This window comes from Elephas maximus, chromosome 11 (genome assembly GCF_024166365.1).
Source record: "Elephas maximus indicus isolate mEleMax1 chromosome 11, mEleMax1 primary haplotype, whole genome shotgun sequence".
In the NCBI taxonomy this organism is placed as follows: domain Eukaryota; kingdom Metazoa; phylum Chordata; class Mammalia; order Proboscidea; family Elephantidae; genus Elephas; species Elephas maximus.
The window spans coordinates 19,978,291-19,997,009 of NC_064829.1; the positions used below are offsets into that span (position 1 = coordinate 19,978,291).

Consider the following 18,719-nt stretch of genomic DNA (forward strand, 5'->3'; position numbering starts at 1 on the left):
TCCATTGGTAAAATTTTTTCATGGGTCCTTCCTTTTTTTCTGTGCATACATCTTTGCATGTATGTGTGATCATATTGTACATTTTGTAGTCTACTTTCCCTTAGCAGTCCATTGTAGACATTTCCAAATCATTAATGTATTGCAGTATTGTATTGCATTCCTGCAGAACGGTTTATTGGCTGTATTATAAATTGTGTAGTCAGTCTTCTGTTGTTGAACATTTAGATTTTTCCTGTATTTTTTGCCATCGTAAGCAATGCTCGGATGATAGACAGCCTTACAGGTCTTTGTGCATATTTTTTTTACTAATTCCTTAAGTTAAATTCTGAGAAATGACGTTTCTAGGCTAATGAGCATGTAGAATTCTAAGGCTTTTGAAACATATAGCTGAAGAGTCTTTCAGAAAGCTGTGTTAATTTACATTTCCACCAGTAATGTTTGAGGGAGGCCATTAAATCTCTTTATTATGCTTAACGTTTCATGTTTTTCATACTGGTTTGACGTTTCCTGTCTTCATAAACTTATTTTGTTTTCGTAGCTTTTTGATGAAGCACAAGGAAAACCTGCCATTGCAGTGATAGATAATGGAAGAGGAATGACCTCTAAACAGCTAAACAACTGGGCAGTGTATAGATTGTCAAAATTTACAAGGCAAGGTGACTTTGAAAGGTTAGAAAACCTTATTCATTGTTTTTTTTTTTTTTTTGCTTTTTTTATGGGCAGTTGTGTGTTTTAATAAAGATAAACCTTTAGATGCCTTTAGATTGACATTACATGGGAGTGTTTGATGTTATAAGTGTATACATTATAGAATTTTTATCATCAATACTTAGAAACAAGTAAAGCTACATAATATGATGCCCTTTCATTGAACAGTTCTTTTTGCATTTCCTGAGCTTTGCAGGGATTAATTTTGATATGTTGAGTACTTCGGAGCTTTTCCCCTTTTCCATTTTAAGTTTGATGAAAGCTATGTAGCCTCTAGAACAGTAGAATGGTTTCATAATTGCCTTCAGAAATCACCTGATGCCACTTGCAAAATGTATAAAGAACTATGTAGATTCTGTGGAACACACTGTTGCTCTACTTTCAGGGCTCTGTGTTGCAAAACATTAACAGCTATTAAGGAATAGAATCTAGTTGTAAGTTTTGTATCAGAATATGATTATAGAAAATATCCTGTGAATGTCATAGGAGAAATAAAATATGCTGAAGGCTGTCAGGGATATAAAGATTTAGGTCCTTGGGGAATTAGCTGAATTCTAGTAAAAATGGTGACTGAGCAGTAGTCTTTTAATGTTTTTAAACGTGTCATATACTTTCATATCACGTTCTTGGGAATAACCTGTGGGCATTCTTTTTAAATAGTTGTGTTTATTCATTATTCTGTTTTGCCCTTTGCTGTGTCAAGGAGCATCAGCCAAGTTTAAGGATCAATATCAGTAACTATAGTTATTATAGTTAGCTAATTTGCCTTCCCATTTCTAAAATTTTGGCTGCTTCAGAAGTTTCATGGGGTTGTAAAGCCTTACCGTGCTGTGTTGAGAGGTGGTAGAGTTTAGAACAAGGGCTCTGGAATCATTTGGCCTGGTTTGAATCCTAGCCTTGCCACTTACTGGTTGTGTAACATTGGTTAAGGTACTTTCCCTTCTCTGTGTTTCAGCTTCTATATCTGTAAAATAGGACTAATACCTCATAAAGTTTGTGAAGACCAAATGAGTTAGTTCATGTAAAATCCTTAGATCCGAGTCTGGCATACAGTAAGAAATCAGTAAATATGAACTATCATTATTACTTCTTGTTCTTGATCTCAGATTCCTCTATAGCCATTGTTTTTCACTATTTTACGGGCACATGCTGTTTCCAAAAATGTATAAAATAGCCACAGAGAAGGCAAAAACCACCGTCTTTTAAAGTCTAAACATAGGGTTTAGCATACGATAGATTAAAATATTAGATCGTAGACTAGACAAAGTCAGAAAAAGATTAGATAAATCAATGGGAAGAGTGGAAAGAAATTAAGAGTGTCTAACTTTATTAAAATAAATTCAGATCTTAACTGGATTAATGGAGCGCTGACCCTGAATTTTCGCTAGGTCTTAGCACAACACCAACTTTTAAACTTAACCCAAATGTTTGGGAGGTTTGTTCAGTTTCTGGTAAAAATCTGCCTGTTGCTGGTTTGGGTCTAGCTTCATAGCTATTGTGTCCGTAAACAATCAGCCATCGTTATAGCTGTTATGTACTTGCACTGCCTTCCAGTGCAGGACTGTCCCTTGACCCACTCCAGTTTCTGTTACCATCAAATGCTCTACCCTCCTTTCTGCTGCAGCTGCTTCTCTGGAAAAAATTATCACTTGCTTTACTGTTTCCAGTTTAGCCTTTTCTGAATGCAAAAAAGAATGCCAACAGATTCTTCTCAGTCATAGAAAGCAGGCTACGGAAGAGAAGGAGGGATACCCTACGAGGACAGAACAGCTGATAGATAGTCTTTGCCTGTAGTTTATGTTCTAGAGGAGAGGGAATCAAAAGTAAACACCAAAAAAGCCATTTACAAGCATTTCAGTTATTGATTATTACTGCAAAGAAAAAACAGTAATATGGTAGAGCGTGACGGCAATCTCCTTTAGCTAACGTGGTTGGTGAAAAGGCCTCTTTGAGAAGGTTATGTTTGAGTTGAGGCCTGAATGATTAGGAGGAAGCAGTGGAATGGAAGATCTGGGGAAAGAGTATCCCAGGTACAAGGAAAACCAACAAAGGCTAAGATCCTGAAATTGCGACAGGCTTGTTTTATTTGAGGGGCGGAAAGAAGACAAGCATGGTTGGAGCTTAGTATATGAAGGAGAGAGTGAAGGGAGATGAGGTCAGTGCCTAATTTGGCAGTATTGTTCATAGTGCTGATTTACCTGGGAACTACCCCCTCTCCCCACCGTTTTTAGTTTGAAAAATTTCAAACAACAGATAAGCTGAATGAACAGTACTAGGACCCATATATCCTTTACCTAAATTCATCAGTTGCCATATTTGTTACCCATGTATCCACACAGATACACATGCCACTGTGGGTATGTGTGCGCACATGTACGCCTGCATATACCTACTTTCTTTTCCTGAATCAATCGAAAGTAAGTTGCAGGCTTCTTGACGTTTTATTCCTAAACACTGTACCATGTATCTCCTGAGAACAAAGACAGTCTCATAAATAACCATAATACCATTGTTCACAACCAAGAAATTTATCATTGATAAGATCATGTCTAATAGAAATATAATGCGTATATTCAGATTGGAAACCCTAGTGGCGTATTTGGTAAGTGCTACAGCTGCTAACCAAAGGGTCGGCAGTTCAAATCCTCCAGGCACTTCTTGGAAACTCTATGGGGCAGTTCTACTCTGTCCTGTAGGGTCGCTACGAGTCAGAATCGACTTGACAGCACTGGGTGTGGTTTTTTTCTCTTTGGGTTTTTTATATTCAGATTTTTTTCCTGTTATATCTCTCTAGTCTCTTATTCTATGGTCGTTCCTCACTTCTGTGTCTTTTATGACATTGTCATTTTTGTAGCATTCAGGCTACTTTCTTATAGAATTTCCATAGCCTGGATCTGAGTGTTACTGTTGTTTTCTTCATCATTTTCTTAGGAACATATGCAAACATACAGAAGAGTTGAAATTCTACTGTAAATACCCATTTACTCACACCTAGATTCTAGCATTGACCTTGCAATTCCACTGCTAAGAATATACCAAAGGGACTTGAAAGCAGTGATGCCAGCCGACATATGTATGCCAGTGTGCATTGCAGCACTATTCACGATAACCAAGAGGTGGAAACAACCTAAGTGCTTATCAATGGATGACTAAATAAACAAAATGTGGTATATACATACAGTGGAATACTACTCATCTAGAAAGAGATGGAGCTTGAAGACATTATACTAAGTGAAATAAGTCAATCACAAAAGGATGAATATTGTATGACCTGACTTATATAAAAAGGCAAGAACAGGAAAAGTTTATTAGTGGTTAGCAGGGGCAGAAGGGAGGGGAAGGAGGGGATTGCATGTGGAGCACTGAGTTTCTGTTTATGGTGATGGAAGATTCCCATTAGTTAAGGGAAATGGTTGCATAGCTGATTAATGTAATTGATGTCAATAAGTTGAATTGGCAAATATTGTATAAGATACATTTTCAACAGTAACAACAAAAAAGAGCAGCTGCTTAGGCTGCTTATGTGCAACCAAACACCTCGTAGGATTTGGTTCCTTGGTTTGGAGACCTAGGGTCATGGTTTCATGAGTCATTCCAGTTAATTGGCCTAATATTGTGTTGAGTGCTTCTGTTCTACTTCCTAATTAGTTGCATGGTGCCTGGTATCGTAAAAGCTTGCAAATGGCCATCCAAAGTATAAGAATTGGTCTCTAGGCACTGGAGCAACACAAGAAGGAGAGTCAGGAACAGGAGGTGGAAATGGAATGCGTGGCAAATTGCCTCCATAAACATCTCCCTCCTTTGTCAGGAGACAAGAACTGGATGGTGCCCGGCTACCATTACTGAACATTTTGATCAAAGATTCTATCGAATAATCCTGATCAAAAGAGGGAAAATCAGAAGAGAATTTCAAATTCTTATGGAAGCCATAATTTCTAGAGCTATGGAGTCTGGAAACTCTTGACTTGAGATAATATTTAAACCTTAAACCAAAAATGTCTTCTGAATTTTTCTTTAAACCAAACTACAGTTCAGCTTAACTAGTAAAAAATAATGTCTGCCTTGAGCATTGTGATGTTTTAAGAACTGTTTATATGGGATCAAATTGACAACAGTTACATGAAAGATTAGATAGGAAACTTTAGGGGTAGTGAGTTTATATTATTGAGGGAGGAACAGTTTGGAAAAGGAGGGTGAGAATGGTTGCACAACGTGAGGAATGTAATCAATGTCACTGAATTATACATGTAGAGATTGTTGAATGGTATATGTTCTACTGTGTACATTTTCAACAACAACAGTAATAAAATAACAAAACAAGCCAAAAACTGATGTCCTCATTTGGACTTCTGACTTTCAAAACTGTGAGAAAATATATTATTGTTGTTTAAAGCCAAAAAGGAAACCCTGGTGGCATAGTGGTTAAGTGCTACGGCTGCTAACCAAAAGATTGGCAGTTCAAATCCACCCAGGCGCTCCTTGGAAGCTCTACAGGGCAGTTCTACTCTGTCCTCTAGGGTCGCTATGAGTCACAATCAACTCAACGGTAGTGGGTTTTTGGTTTTGTTTTTAAAGCCAAAAAAAAAAAAGAAAGAAAAAAACACCCTGCAAGTAGAGGTTCCCAGAGAATTGCCAGACAGGGCAAATGATGACAGTTCTCTTGGGAGAGGCTTTTGGGGAATTCTAAACCTCTTGTTTCCCCTGCAATAACTATTAGATTGCTAGTGTTCACTATTTGTGGAGCCATGTGCTTTCAAGGGTCCCATGGAGTTGGTGAGAGGGAAATGGGATAAGAGAGGGAAATGGGGTAGGGGAAGTTAAAATGCCACAAAGCTTGCTGTTCTTACAAGATTCCATTGTGTTTCTTAAGTAAACGCTGCTTGGATTATTGTAAGCCTTTGGTTAATTTGGAGAGGTTTGAAAAAGTTTATTTTGACCATTTTCACCCCAGTTCAGTTATTTTTGTGCTTCAACAGATTTTCAGAGGTTTGTCATTCTGGAAGTGCTCACTCTATTTGCTCATTTTTGACAAATGCATATACCTGTGTAACCCAGACCCCTATCATGATATAGAACATTATATGAACCCAGAAAATTCTCTCATAACTCAGACACTGTTATAATCATTGTCTTAGAATTATATTGGATACCTGGAACATAATTCTAATCTTATGTGATCATTTATTTTGTGGAGGAAAGAAGTATGATATTAGTTCAGTCAGCGGGATGATCATAATTCAGGCATGTTATCTTTGGGTATTACCTGTTAATTCTGTTGAATCCTCTGCCCTTAAGTTCATGAGGTGGGAAGAGGGAAATTTTCTGCTTTATACAAACAGGCCAATTCCAAAATCACTTCCGCATTTTAGGTATCTGTTAGAGCACCCCCCCACTCCTGGTACCAAATTCTGTCTTAGTTATCTAGTGCTGCTATAACAGAAATACTACAAGTGGATGGCTTTAACAAACAAATTTATTTTCTTACAGTTAGGAGAGTAGAAGTCTGAATTCAATGTACCGGCTCTAGGTGAAGGCTTTTTCTCTGTTGACTCTGGAGAAAGGCCCTTTTGTCTCCAGCTTCTGATTCCTGGTTTCTTGGAGATCTCCACGTGTGTTTCCTTTTTTCTCTTTTGTTGCAGATGAGTACAGGTCAATAGTTGTGTCTTAGATGGCTGCTCGAAAGCTTTTAAGACCCCAGATGCTACTCACAAAGCTAGAATGTTAAGCATTGTCTTTATGAACTATGTTTTGCCAGTTAACCAAGTTCTCCCACGACACTATGGTCCTAAGCCTTCAAACCCAGTAAAACAATCCCGCGAGGTGTTCACGTCTAGGTAGCACCCATAACTGTGCCTCTGATGTGCTTTATTATAGATAAGAATAAATATGCAGTACACACAAATGTGTATATGTTGTTGTTTTTAGGTGCTGTTGAGTCGGTTCCAATTCATAGCGACCCTGCATACCACAGAACGAAACACTGCCCGGTGCTGCACCATGTTCACAATCGTTGTTATGTTTGAGCCCATTGTTGGCAGCCAGTGTGTCAGTCCATCTCGTTGAGGGTCGGTTTTCCTCTTTTCTGCTGACCCTGTATTTTACCAAGCATGATGTCCTTCTCCAGGGACTGATCCCTCCTGACAACGTGTCCAGAGTATGTAAGACACAGTCTTGCCATCCTTGCTTCTAAGGAGCATTCTGGTTGTACTTCTTCCAAGACAGATTTGTTTGTTCTTTTGGCAGTCCATGGTATATTCAGTATTCTTCACCAGCACCACAATTCAAAGGCATCAGTTCTTCCTTAGTCTTCCTTATTCCTTGTCTAGCTTTTGCATACATATGATGCAATTGAAAATACCATGGCTTGGGTCAGGCATACCTTAGTCTTCAAGGTAGGTGCCATCTTTGCTTTTCAACACTTTAAAGAGGTCCTTTGCAGCAGATTTGCCCAGTGCAGTGTGCAGTGTGTCTTTTGATTTGACTGCTGCTTCCCTGAGTGTTAATTGTGGGTCCAAGTAAAATGAAATCCTTGACAACCTCAGTCTTTTCTCCATTTATCATGATGTTGGTTATTGGTCCAGTTGTGAGGATTTTTGTTTTCTTTATGTTGAGGTGTAATTCATACTGAAGGCTATCTATGATCTTTGATCTTCATCAGAAAGTTCTTAAAGTCCTCTTCATTTTTATCAAGCAAGGTTGTGTCATCTACATAACGCAGGTTGCTAATGAGTCTTCCTCCAATCTTGTTGTCCTGTTCTTCACATAGTTCAGCTTCTCCGATTATTTGCTTAGCATACAGATTGAATAGGTATATATATGCCTAGAGATAAACACCTATGCATATACACTGTTATACTCACATATGCCTTCTTATACACATACATGCATACATATTAAACTATGTAACCATACACATTTTTTATTACTGTTCCAAAATTGTGTATGTTATAACATTTATGAAAATCATCTATTGTGTACTTCTTAGTGTCATAATTTACCTTGGTCAGCTTGTGCAGACTTCGCCCATATTCGGTATTGCCTTTTCCATTGCCAACAATAACAAGTGTCCTGGTGGCATAGTGGTTAAGAGTTTGGCTACTGACCAAAAAGGTTGGCAGTTTGAATCCTCCAGATGCCCCTTGGAAACTCTATGGAGCAGTTCTACTCTGTCCTATAGGGTTGCTATGGGTCGGGATCACCTCAATGCAATGGGTTTGTTTGTTTTGTTTTATTTTACTATCTAGAAAATAATTCCCCTTCTTTCCCTTTCCCTTCCCTGGTAACCACCAAAGAACGTTGCTTTCCGTATGTATACCTATTCTTGTCTTTTTACAAAAGTCAGACCGTACAACATTTTTTCTTTTCTGATTGACTTATTTCACTCAGCATTATGTCCTCTTTATTTATCCATGTTAAATTTAGAGAGCTCATTCTCTTTATTTATCCATGTTATATTTAGAGAGCTCATTATTATTCTTTATAGCTATGTAGTATTCCATTGTATGTATGTACCAAAATTCATTTGCTCATTTACCTGTTGATGGGCACTTAGGTTGTTTCCATCTTTTTGCTATTGTGAATAATACTGCAGTTGACATAGGTATCGTATGTCTATTTCTTTCACTGCATTAGATCTCTAGGGCATATAACTTGGAGTGGGATTGATGGATCATAAGGTATTTCTATTTCTAGGTTTTTGAGGAAGCACCATACCATTTTCCATAGTGGTTGTACCATTTTACAATTGCACCAGCAGTATATAAGAGTTCCAGTCTCCCCACAACCTGGCCAGCGTGTGTCTTTTTCTGGCTTTAATATTTTTTATATCTCAAACCTTCTCGTGATGAATTTTCTCAGCTTTAGTGTATTTTAAAAAGTCTTTATTTCCCTACTGTTTGAAGGATTTTTACTGAGTATAGAAATTTAGATAACTTTCTAAGAAATTTCAGTATCTTAAAGATGTTACTCCACCTACTACTGGCTTGCATAATTTATGATGAGAAGTTTCCTGTCATCCTTAAATCTTTGTACCTTAGTATATGTCTGTTTTTTGTGATGGCTTCTAAGATTCCTTGTAATCTGGTATGTGTGTGTGTGTTGTTTGAGATTGGGTTTGCATACGTATTGGTTGTGTGTTTGTGTTTGTCCTATGTGGGGATCATATGTGTGTACTTGCATGTTGTGTTGATATTTTGTGTGTGTGCATGCATAGTGTGAGTGGGGTATCTTGTGTATATATGGGGTACTTTGTGTATACATCTTTGCTGTGTGGGGAGGCATTTTATGTGTGAGGTACAGGGACAGTGTTTTTGTGTTTTTATTGTTTGATGTTAGTTTGTGTCTGTGTGTTGTATGGAGTGAGTTAGCGTGTGGATATGTTGTTCAGTGGTGGTTTTGTGTGTTTTAAGTGGGCAGTTTTTTGGTATGCACTGCTGTTTTTTAGGTCTAGTGTTACAGTGTAACCTGGTCAGTTTTGTCCATTTACATTTGAGTATTGATATATAGGATTGGTACTTTTTCTACCAATTAAAATATTTTTATTCATCCCATTCTTTTTTGTATTTCTGTCGTTATATTTTTGCCTTTGTAAAAAATTCCTTGCAGTTTTTTTGCAGTTGCTCTGTTTTCTGTTTGTTTTGTTTTTCTCTTTAATTGTTACGGAATTTATGGATTTTCTGGTTGTCTTTGAAATTTTGAAGTGACTATTTGACCCTAGCTGTCAAGTTTAAAAGTACTTCACTGTCCCGAAATTAAGGACTTTGGAGCACATTAGTTGTCATCACTCCCTTCTTGAATTAATACTTTTGTTGTCTAATATTTAAATTCTGACTTTAGAAATCCCACAATTTATACACATCAGTTTTTCCCAACCAGGCCACTTAAGAAAAAAATCATATACATACTACATTTTAAAATTACCTTTGAGAGTACTTTATTATGGTATCCTCCTGTATGTCAAATTGTGCTTGTAAGAACATTTCTTTAGAGCAGGTCTCTTTGTGGTAGATTTCCTTAATTTTTACCTATAAATTCTTATTTATCCCTATTTCACAATTCTAGGCTGACAGATTTTCCCTGGGTACTTTGGAGCTAATACTCCACTGTCTTTTACTGTTGGTGTAAATGTCTCCTATCCTGTTTTATCTATTAGCCTGTTTACTAGTTCTTCTGTTCATTTTAGATGTTGACTACAATGTGGATTTTTTTTTTTTTTTTAATTCTCTGTGGGCCCTTTTGGTCTTCATGGATCTGTGGAGCCATATTTTTTATTGGCTCAAGAATATTTACAACCGTTATCTATTCCCTCCTCTCTTTCTAGAACTACATTTAAACTTGTGTGAGATTTATTTCACTGTTTCATATCTTTTAACTCCACTTTGGTATTTTCCATCTCCTTTTGTTTCTTATGGTTAAGTTCTTTGAATATATCTTATAGTTATCTAATTCTGTCACTATTGGTGATTTGAGTGTGAAAGCTGGAAAAAAGAAAAAGGGTCCATAGTAGGAAAATATGACTTTAGTGACAGAAATGACGCCGGAGGTTGCATGATAGAATTTTGGAAGACCAAGGACTTATTCGTCATAGGTACCTTTTTTCAACAACATAAACAGCGACTGTACACACGGACCTCACTGGATGGAATACACAGGAACCAAATTGACTATATTTGTGGAAAGAGGTGATGGAAAAGCTCAATATCATCAGTCAGAACAATGCCAGGGAACAGACCATCACTTGCTCCTCTGCAAGTTGAAATTGAAGCTGAAGAAAAGTAAAATAAGTCCATGAGAACAAAAAAAAAAAAAAAACTTAAGTATTCCCACGTGAATTTAGAGACCATCTCAAGAATAGATTTGACGCATTGAACACTAATGATCAAAGACCAGAGGAGTTGTGAGATGACGTCAAGAATATCATAAGAAAGCAAAAGGTCATTAAAAGACGGGACAGAAAGAAAAGGCCAAAATGGATGTCAGAAGAGACTCTGGAACTTGGTCTTGAATGTAGAGTAGCTAAAGTGAAAGGAAGAAATGATGAAGTAAAAGAGCTGAACAGAAGATTTCAAAGGGCTGCTTGAGAAGACAAAAAAAAGTATTGTAATGAAATGTGTAAAGACTTGGAGTTAGAGAACAAAAGGGAAGAACATGCTTGACATTTCTCAAACTGAACGAACAGAAGTAAAAATTTATGACTCAAGTTGCAATTTTGAAGGATTGTAGGGGGAAATGATGAAAGATGTAGGAAACATCAAAAGAAGACGGGAAGAATACACAGTCACTGTTATAAGAATAATAGGTTAACCTTGAACCATTTCAGGAGATAGCATATGATCAAGAACCTTGAAGGAAGAGTCGAAGCTACACTGAAGGGAGTGGCGAAAAACAAGGCTAGGAAATAGATGGAATACCAATTGGAACGTTTCACCAAACAGAGGCAGCACTGGAGGTGCTTAGTTGTCTATGCCAAGAAATCTGGAAGACCTGGCCATATTTGTGCCCATTCCAAAGAAAAGTGATCCAACAGAATGCAGAAATTACTGAACAATACCATTAATATCACATGCAAGTAAAATTTTGCTGAAGATAATTAAAAAACTGTTGTAGCAGTACATCTACAGGGAACTGCCAGAAGTTCAAGGCGAATACGGAAAAAGACGTGGAACGAGGCATATCATTTCTGAAGTCAGAAGGATCTTGGCTGAAAGCAGAGAATACCAGAAAGTTGTTTATCTGTGTTAAATTGACTGTGTAAAGGCATTCACCTGTGTGGATCATAACAAATTACAGATAGCGTTGTGAAAAACGGGAATCCCAGAACACTTAATTGTTCTCCTGGGGAACTTGTATATAGACCAAGAGGCAGTTGATCAAACAGAACAAGGGAATACTGCATGGTTTAAAATCAATAAAGGTATGTGTCAGGATTATAGCCTTTCACCATACTTACTCAATCTGTATGCTGAGCAAATAATCTGAGATTCTGGACTATATGAAGGAGAAGACAGCATCAGGATTGGAGGAAGACCCATTAACAACCTGTGATACAAGATGACACAACTTGCTTGCTGAAAGCAAAGAAGACTTGAAGCGCCTACTGATGAAGAACCAGCCTTCAGTATGGATCACATCTTAACATAAAGAAAGAAAAAATCCTCACAACTGGACCAGTAAGGAACATCGTGATAAATGGAGGACATATTGAAGTTGTCAAGGATTTCATTATACTTGGATCCACAATCAACACCCATGGAAGCAGCAGTCAAGAAACCAAAGGACGTATTGCAATGGGCAAGTCTGCTGCAAAAGACTGCTTTAAAATGTTGAAAAGCAAAGATGTCACTTTGAAGACTAATGTGTGCCTGACCTAAGCCATGATATTTTCAGTCACCACATATGCATGAGGCCCTGGTGGTGCAGTGGTTACGTGTTTTGCTGCTGATCAAAAGACCTGCATTTCAAATCCACTAGCCACTCCTTGGAAACCCTATGGGACAGTTCTGCTCAGTCCTATGGCGTCATTATGAGTTGGAATTGACTTGACAGCAACGGATTTGTTTTTTTTGTTTGTTTTTTTCCCATATGCATGGTAAAGCTGGACAGTGAATAAGGAGTACCAAACAATTGATGCCTTTAAATTATGGTGCTGGTGAAGAATATTGAATATACCATGGACTCCAGCAGAATGAACAAATCTGTCTTGTGAGAAGTATAGCATGAATGCTCCTTGGAAATGAAGATGGTGAGACTTCATCATACTTGGTACGGTATAGGGTCAGCGATAAAGGAGAAGACCCTCAACGAGATAGATTGACTCAGTGGCTACGATAGGGGGCTCAAACATAGCAATGACTGTGAGGATGGCACAGGACCATGCAGTCTTTCGTTCTGTTGTACATAGGTTCGTTATGAGTTGGAACCAACTTGCAGACACTTAACAACAGTAAGAACAAGAACATGTCACAGTTGCTCTTTAACCTTTCCATTGAGTTTAATAATGGTTCAAGCATTAGCCACAATTCTATTTCTTTCTTTTTTTTAATATTTTCTACATGTGCCATTTAGTAACATTGATTACAAATATTCAAGTTGTTTAACCATTCTCACCCTACTTTTCTGAGTTGTTCCTCCCCCATAAACCATAAACTCAGTGCCCCCTAAGTTTCCCATCTAATCCTTTGAATCACTGTTGTCGATCTGATCCCTTATAGATGGATGGTTCTTAAAAGAGCATAATGCTCAAGGCCAAACCTTTTTTTACTATATAAACTAAATTACTGTTTGATTTTGAGAAGATGTTAGGGGATATTTTTAGTTTAAGGTCTAAAGGTTTTCTCAGGGCAATAGCTTCAGAGGTTCATCCACCCTCCATGGCTCCAGGAAGTCTGGATTCCATGAGAACTTTAAATCTCGTTCTGCATTTTCCACCTTTTGATCAGAATTCTATGGAATTTTGTTCAAAATGTTCAGTAATGATAGCTGGGCACCATCCAGTTCTTCTGGTCTCCTGGCAAAGAGGCAGTTATTCATGGAGGTAATTAGCCCCACGTTCCATATCTTTCTCCTATTCCTGACTGTTTTCTTCTTCGGGTGAATTGTTGTGTTTTGGATTGCCACTTGGAAGCTTTTTAGGCCTCAGGCACTATGCAACAAACTAGGAGGTAGAACAGAAGTACAAAACACATCATTAGGCCAATTAAGTTCCTATGAAATGAGGACTCTAATCCCCCAAACCAAGGAACCAAAAATCTGATGAGGTGGTTGGTTGTAGATAAGCAGTTTCAGCAGCTATTCTTTTTTTTTTTTTGTAAATATATCTATCACACAATTTTTGCCAGTTCAGCTTTTTGCAGGTGTACAATTTATTGACAGTAATTACAGTAATTGACTGTGCAACCCTGCTCTTAATCAGTGCAATTTTTCCATCACCGTTAACCCCCCTTTCCCTCCTCCCGCCCACTCCTGGTAATCTCTGATAAACTTTGGTCTCTATACGTTTGCCTTCCCTTGTCTTTTTATATAAGTGAAGTCATACAATGTTTGTCCTTTTCTGATTGGCTTACTTCGCTGAACATACTGTCTTTAACCTCCATCCTCACTGTAGCATGTATCAAGACTTCATTTGTCCTACTGGCTGAGTAGTATTGTATTGTATGTACCACATTTTGCTTATCCATTTATCTGTTGATAGGCATTTAGATCGTTTCCACCTTTTTGGCTGTTGTGAATAGTGCTGCAGTGAACATTGGTGTACAGGTTTCTTTCTGAGTCTCTGCTTTCAAGTCTTTTGAGTATAAACCTAGGAGTAGTAGTGCTAGGTTATATGATAGTTTTATTTTTAATTTTTTGAGGAACTTCCACACCATTTTCTACAGTAGCTGTACCATTTTGCATTCTCACTAGGATTCCAATTTCCCCATATCCTCTCCAACATTTATTTCTGTTTTTTTTTTTTTTTTTTTTTGTCTTAGCCATCCTAGCGGGAATGAAATGGTATCTTATTGTGTTTTTTATTTACATCTCTCTGATGGCTAATGATGCTGAGCATCTTTTCATGTGATTGGTGGCCTATTGAATGCCCTCTTTAGTGAAATGTCTATTCAAGTCTTTTGTCCATATGATTCCATTGTCCTTTTGTTGTTGTCAAAGTTTTATATATGTTTTATTAGATTCTTATCAGATATATAGTTTCCAAAGATATTCTCCCCGTCACTAGCTTGTTTTTTCACTTTTTTGGTAAAGTCTTTTGATAACGAAAGTTTTTAATTTTAATGAGATCCCATTATTTTGTCTTTTGTTGTGCTTTTGTTATCATATTAGATAATCCATTGTTGAAACTAGGCCTGACAGTATTGCCACTACTTATTCTTCTAAGAATTTTATGACTTTAGTTTGCACACTTAGGTTCTCCATCCATTTGGAATTTATTGTTGTGAGACATGGATTCTGTTTCATTTTTCTGCATACAGAAATCCAATTTTCCCAACACCATTTATTGAAGAGACTCTTCTTTCTTCATCAAATGGATTTAACATCCTTGTCAAAAATCAGTTGATCATAGATGTGTGGGTTTATTTCTGGACTCAGTTCTGTTCCATTGGTCTATGTGTCTGTTGTTTTACTAGTACCAAGCTGTTTTGATTACTGCAGCTGTGTAGCGTGTTTTAAAATCAGGAAGTGGGAGTCGTCCTACTTTGTTCTTCTCTTTCCACATTGTTTAAGCCATTCGGGGCTTCTTGCCATTCCGTATAAAGTTGAGGATTGATTTTTCTATTTCTGTAGGGAAGGCTGTTGGAATTTTTATTGGAATTGTGTTAAATCTGTAGATCACTTTGGGTAGCATTGACATCTTAACAATATGAAGTCTTCTAATCCATGAACATGGAACACTTTTCCGTTTATTTAAGTCTTCTTGAGTCTGTTTTATGGGGCAGTTCTACTCTGTCCTATAAGTTGCTATGAGTTGGAATTGACTCGACGGCAGTGGGTTTGGTTTGGTTTTGGTTTATAGTTTTCACTGTATAAGTCCTTCATATCCCTGGTTAGATTTATTCCTAGGTATTTTATTCTCTTAGATGCTATTGTAAATGGATTGTTTCCCTAATTCCCTTTCAGATTTCTCATTGCTGATGTATAGAAAACCAACTGATTTTTGTTGACCTTGGATCCTATCACTTTGCTAAATTCTTCTATTAGTTCTAAAAGTTTTCTTGTGGACTCCTTTGGATTTTCTATATATAGGTTCATTTCATCCATGAATAGAGATAATTTTACTCCTCCTTTTCCAATCTGGATATGTTTTATTTCTTTTTCTTGTCTTATTGCTCTGGCTAGGACTTTAATACAATATTGAACAGTAGTGGGAACAGGCACTCTTGTTCCCAATTTCAAGGGGAAAACTCTCAGTCTTTCTCCAAGTAGAATGTTGACTGTTGGCTTTTCATATATACCCTGAATCATATTGAGGTATTTACCTTCTATTCCAATCTTCTTTAGGGTTTTCATCAAGAAAGGGTATTGGATTTCATCAAAAGTTTTTTCTGCATCCCCTGAAATGATCATGTGGTTCTTTTGCTTTGTTCTATTGATGTGGTGTATTACCTTGATTGATTTTCTAATGTTGATCCATCCCTGCATTCCTGGGATAAATCCCACTTGGTCATGGTGTATGACTCTTAATATGCTGTTGGATTCTGTTTGCTAGCGTTTTGTTGAGAATTTTTACGTGTATATTCATAAGAGATACTGGCTTGTAGTTTTTTTTTTCTTGCGGTGTCTTTGTGTGGTTTGTGTATCAGGGTTATGTTTGCTTCTTGGGATGAATTATGGAGTATTCCTTCCTTCTCTGTCTCTTGGAAGAGTTTAAACAGAATTGGTGTCAATTCTTCTCTAAATGCTTGATAGAATTCCCCAGTGAAGACATCTGGTCCATGACTTTTTTGTTGGGAGGTTTTTGATCACGAATTTGATGTCTTCACTTGTTATGGGTCTGTTGAGACTTTCTGTTTCCATTTGAGTCAATATGAGTAGGTTGTATGCTTCTGTGAATTTGTCCTTTTCATCTAGGTTATGAACAGTTGTTCATAATATTCTGTCATAATTCTCTTCTATTGTTGGTAAGTTGTAATGTCCCCTTTTTCATTTTGATTATTTTCATCTTTTCTCTTTTGATTTCATCCTTGACCCTTTGGGTGATTTACTAGTGTGTTGTTTAATTTCAGTATGTTTGTGTATTTTCCAGGTTTTTTTCTGTTAACTGATTTCTAGCTTCACACTCCTGTGTCCAGAGAGAAGATACTTTGTATGATTTCAATCTTTTTTAAGTTTATGAAGACTTGCTTTGTGTGCTAAAATGTCATCTGTCCTGGAGAATGATCACGTGCACTGGAGTAGAATGTATATTGTGCTGTTTTGGGGTGGAATGTTCTGTATATGTCTCTTAAGTCTAGTTGGTTTGTAGTATCATTCAGTTCCTCTGTTTCCTTGTTGATCTTTTCTCTAGATGTTCTGTCCAGTATTGAAAGTGATGTATTGAAGTCTCCAGCTATTATTGTATAGTACTATCTTGTTCTCCCTTCAGTTCTGTTCGCTTTATGTATGTAGGTGCCTCGATGTTGGCTGTGTATGTATTTGATTGTTAAATCTTCTTAATTAATTGACCCGTTCATTCACTATATTATATCCATCTTTATCTCTTCTGACGAATTTTATCTTAAAGTCTATTTTGTCTGATATTAAGATTGCCACCCAGCTCTCTTCTGGTTATTATTGGCATGGAATATTTTTGGTTTCTTTCTGATTGTGGGAAATGCTGTCCTTGGAGACCCTGTCTATATTTTGAGAGACCTGTGATGCCTCTTCTCCAGAATGTTGTTATTGGTGCAGCAGGAGGTTCTTCCAGAGCTCTTTGTCTGTAACGATATATGGAAATAAGAATTCCTTTTGATATGTTCCCTGTTATTCTTTAGATAATATTTTAGCACGTTTTGAGGTAGCATACTTTTTTGAATAGAAGGTTCTAGAGACAGAGGGATTTATAAGGACAATTTTTTTAGTCCATTTTGCTGGGAGATTTTCTGATTTAGTAGGGCGGGGCCCAGGAATTTACATTTCTTAAGAGTTCCCAGGTGATGCCAGCTCACTTGGGGATTGTACTTTCATAACCCTTACAGTAAGTGATGTTTGACTTTGAGCTCTGATGCTTTCACTTTTGAATAGGGGTGTTACCTGGCTTGGGATCATTTTACTGATGCTTAATAAAAATGCTTTAAAACTTACCTTTGGTGCCTGAGTAGCTTGTTTAAAATCACTGCATTAATGTAATGTTTTATTTTAGTGATCATTCAGGATATGTTCGTCCAGTACCAGTGCCACGCAGCTTAAATAGTGATATTTCCTATTTTGGTGTTGGCGGCAAGCAGGCTGTTTTCTTTGTTGGCCAGTCAGCCAGAGTAAGTAAAAAGATTTCTTATAAATGAAAATTGATCAAAATATTTTGAGATCATGTCTAAATTAACGAATCAGTTTAACTATTAGGAATTTTTAAAGTATTATTTTTACTATAACAGATGATAAGCAAACCTGCAGATTCCCAAGATGTTCATGAACTTCTGCTTTCTAAAGAAGATTTTGAGAAGAAGGAGAAAAATAAAGAGGCAATATACAGTGGATATATTAGAAACAGAAAGGTACAATACATTTAACTCAATAATGTAAATTTATTCCTTTGGACAGTTGATATGACACACAGTTTTTCCTAGTGTCTATTTAAGATACCAGTATTGGTGCTTTATTAAAAACTTGAGGTAATTCTCAAAATAAATTATTTTTTAAAATATTATTTTGAGCTTTTTGAGGATTTTTTTCTGATTCTAAAAGGAATTGTAAAAGATCTTACAGGAAAGTATAAAGAAAATATAAATAGTCCCAAATGCCAGAGAAAAATACTAATAACGTTTTGGTGGATTTCCTTCACGTCTAACTATTTTGACTATATATTTATTAAAGTTTTGATCTCACGTTATTTCAGTTAACATTTTGAATATTTCCCGCATTGTAGAATTTTTTGGTGCACAGCATATATTTTAGTGGCTTCATAATATTCCTGTGGGTGATATGCTGTAGCTTAACTATTCTGTTGAACACTTAACCTATTTCCAGGATTTTACTATAATTACAAAGACCAAAATAAACCAAACCCAGCGCCGTCAAGTTGATTCTGGCTCATAGTGACCCTGTTTATAGAGACATTGCAGTGAATATCTTTGCATAAAATTTTACCTGAGCTGCAAATGATTTTTCTTAGAATGTCGTTAGTTGCCATCAAGTCATTTCTGATCATGGGAAACCCAACGCATTACAGAGTAGTACTGCCTCATAGGGTTTTCTAGGCTGTAATATTTACAGAAACAGATCGCCAGCCCTTTTCTTCTGTGATGTCGCTGGGTGGGTTCAAATCACCAACTTTCAGGTTTGTAGTTGAGTGCAAACCATTTGTGCCACCTAGGAGATAG

The 18,719-nt window shown here is 36.9% G+C and overlaps 1 protein-coding gene across 1 annotated transcript in view; it reads left to right on the forward strand.

The window, feature by feature from the left end:
• SMCHD1 (structural maintenance of chromosomes flexible hinge domain containing 1) overlaps positions 1-18,719 on the forward strand; it is a 183,890-nt gene that overhangs the window by 49,727 nt on the left and 115,444 nt on the right. The window contains exons 5-7 of the mRNA XM_049901053.1: positions 539-669; positions 17,543-17,657; positions 17,775-17,894. Of these exons, the coding sequence (XP_049757010.1) occupies positions 539-669; positions 17,543-17,657; positions 17,775-17,894 (366 nt within the window). The remainder of the gene's footprint in view (positions 1-538; positions 670-17,542; positions 17,658-17,774; positions 17,895-18,719) is intronic.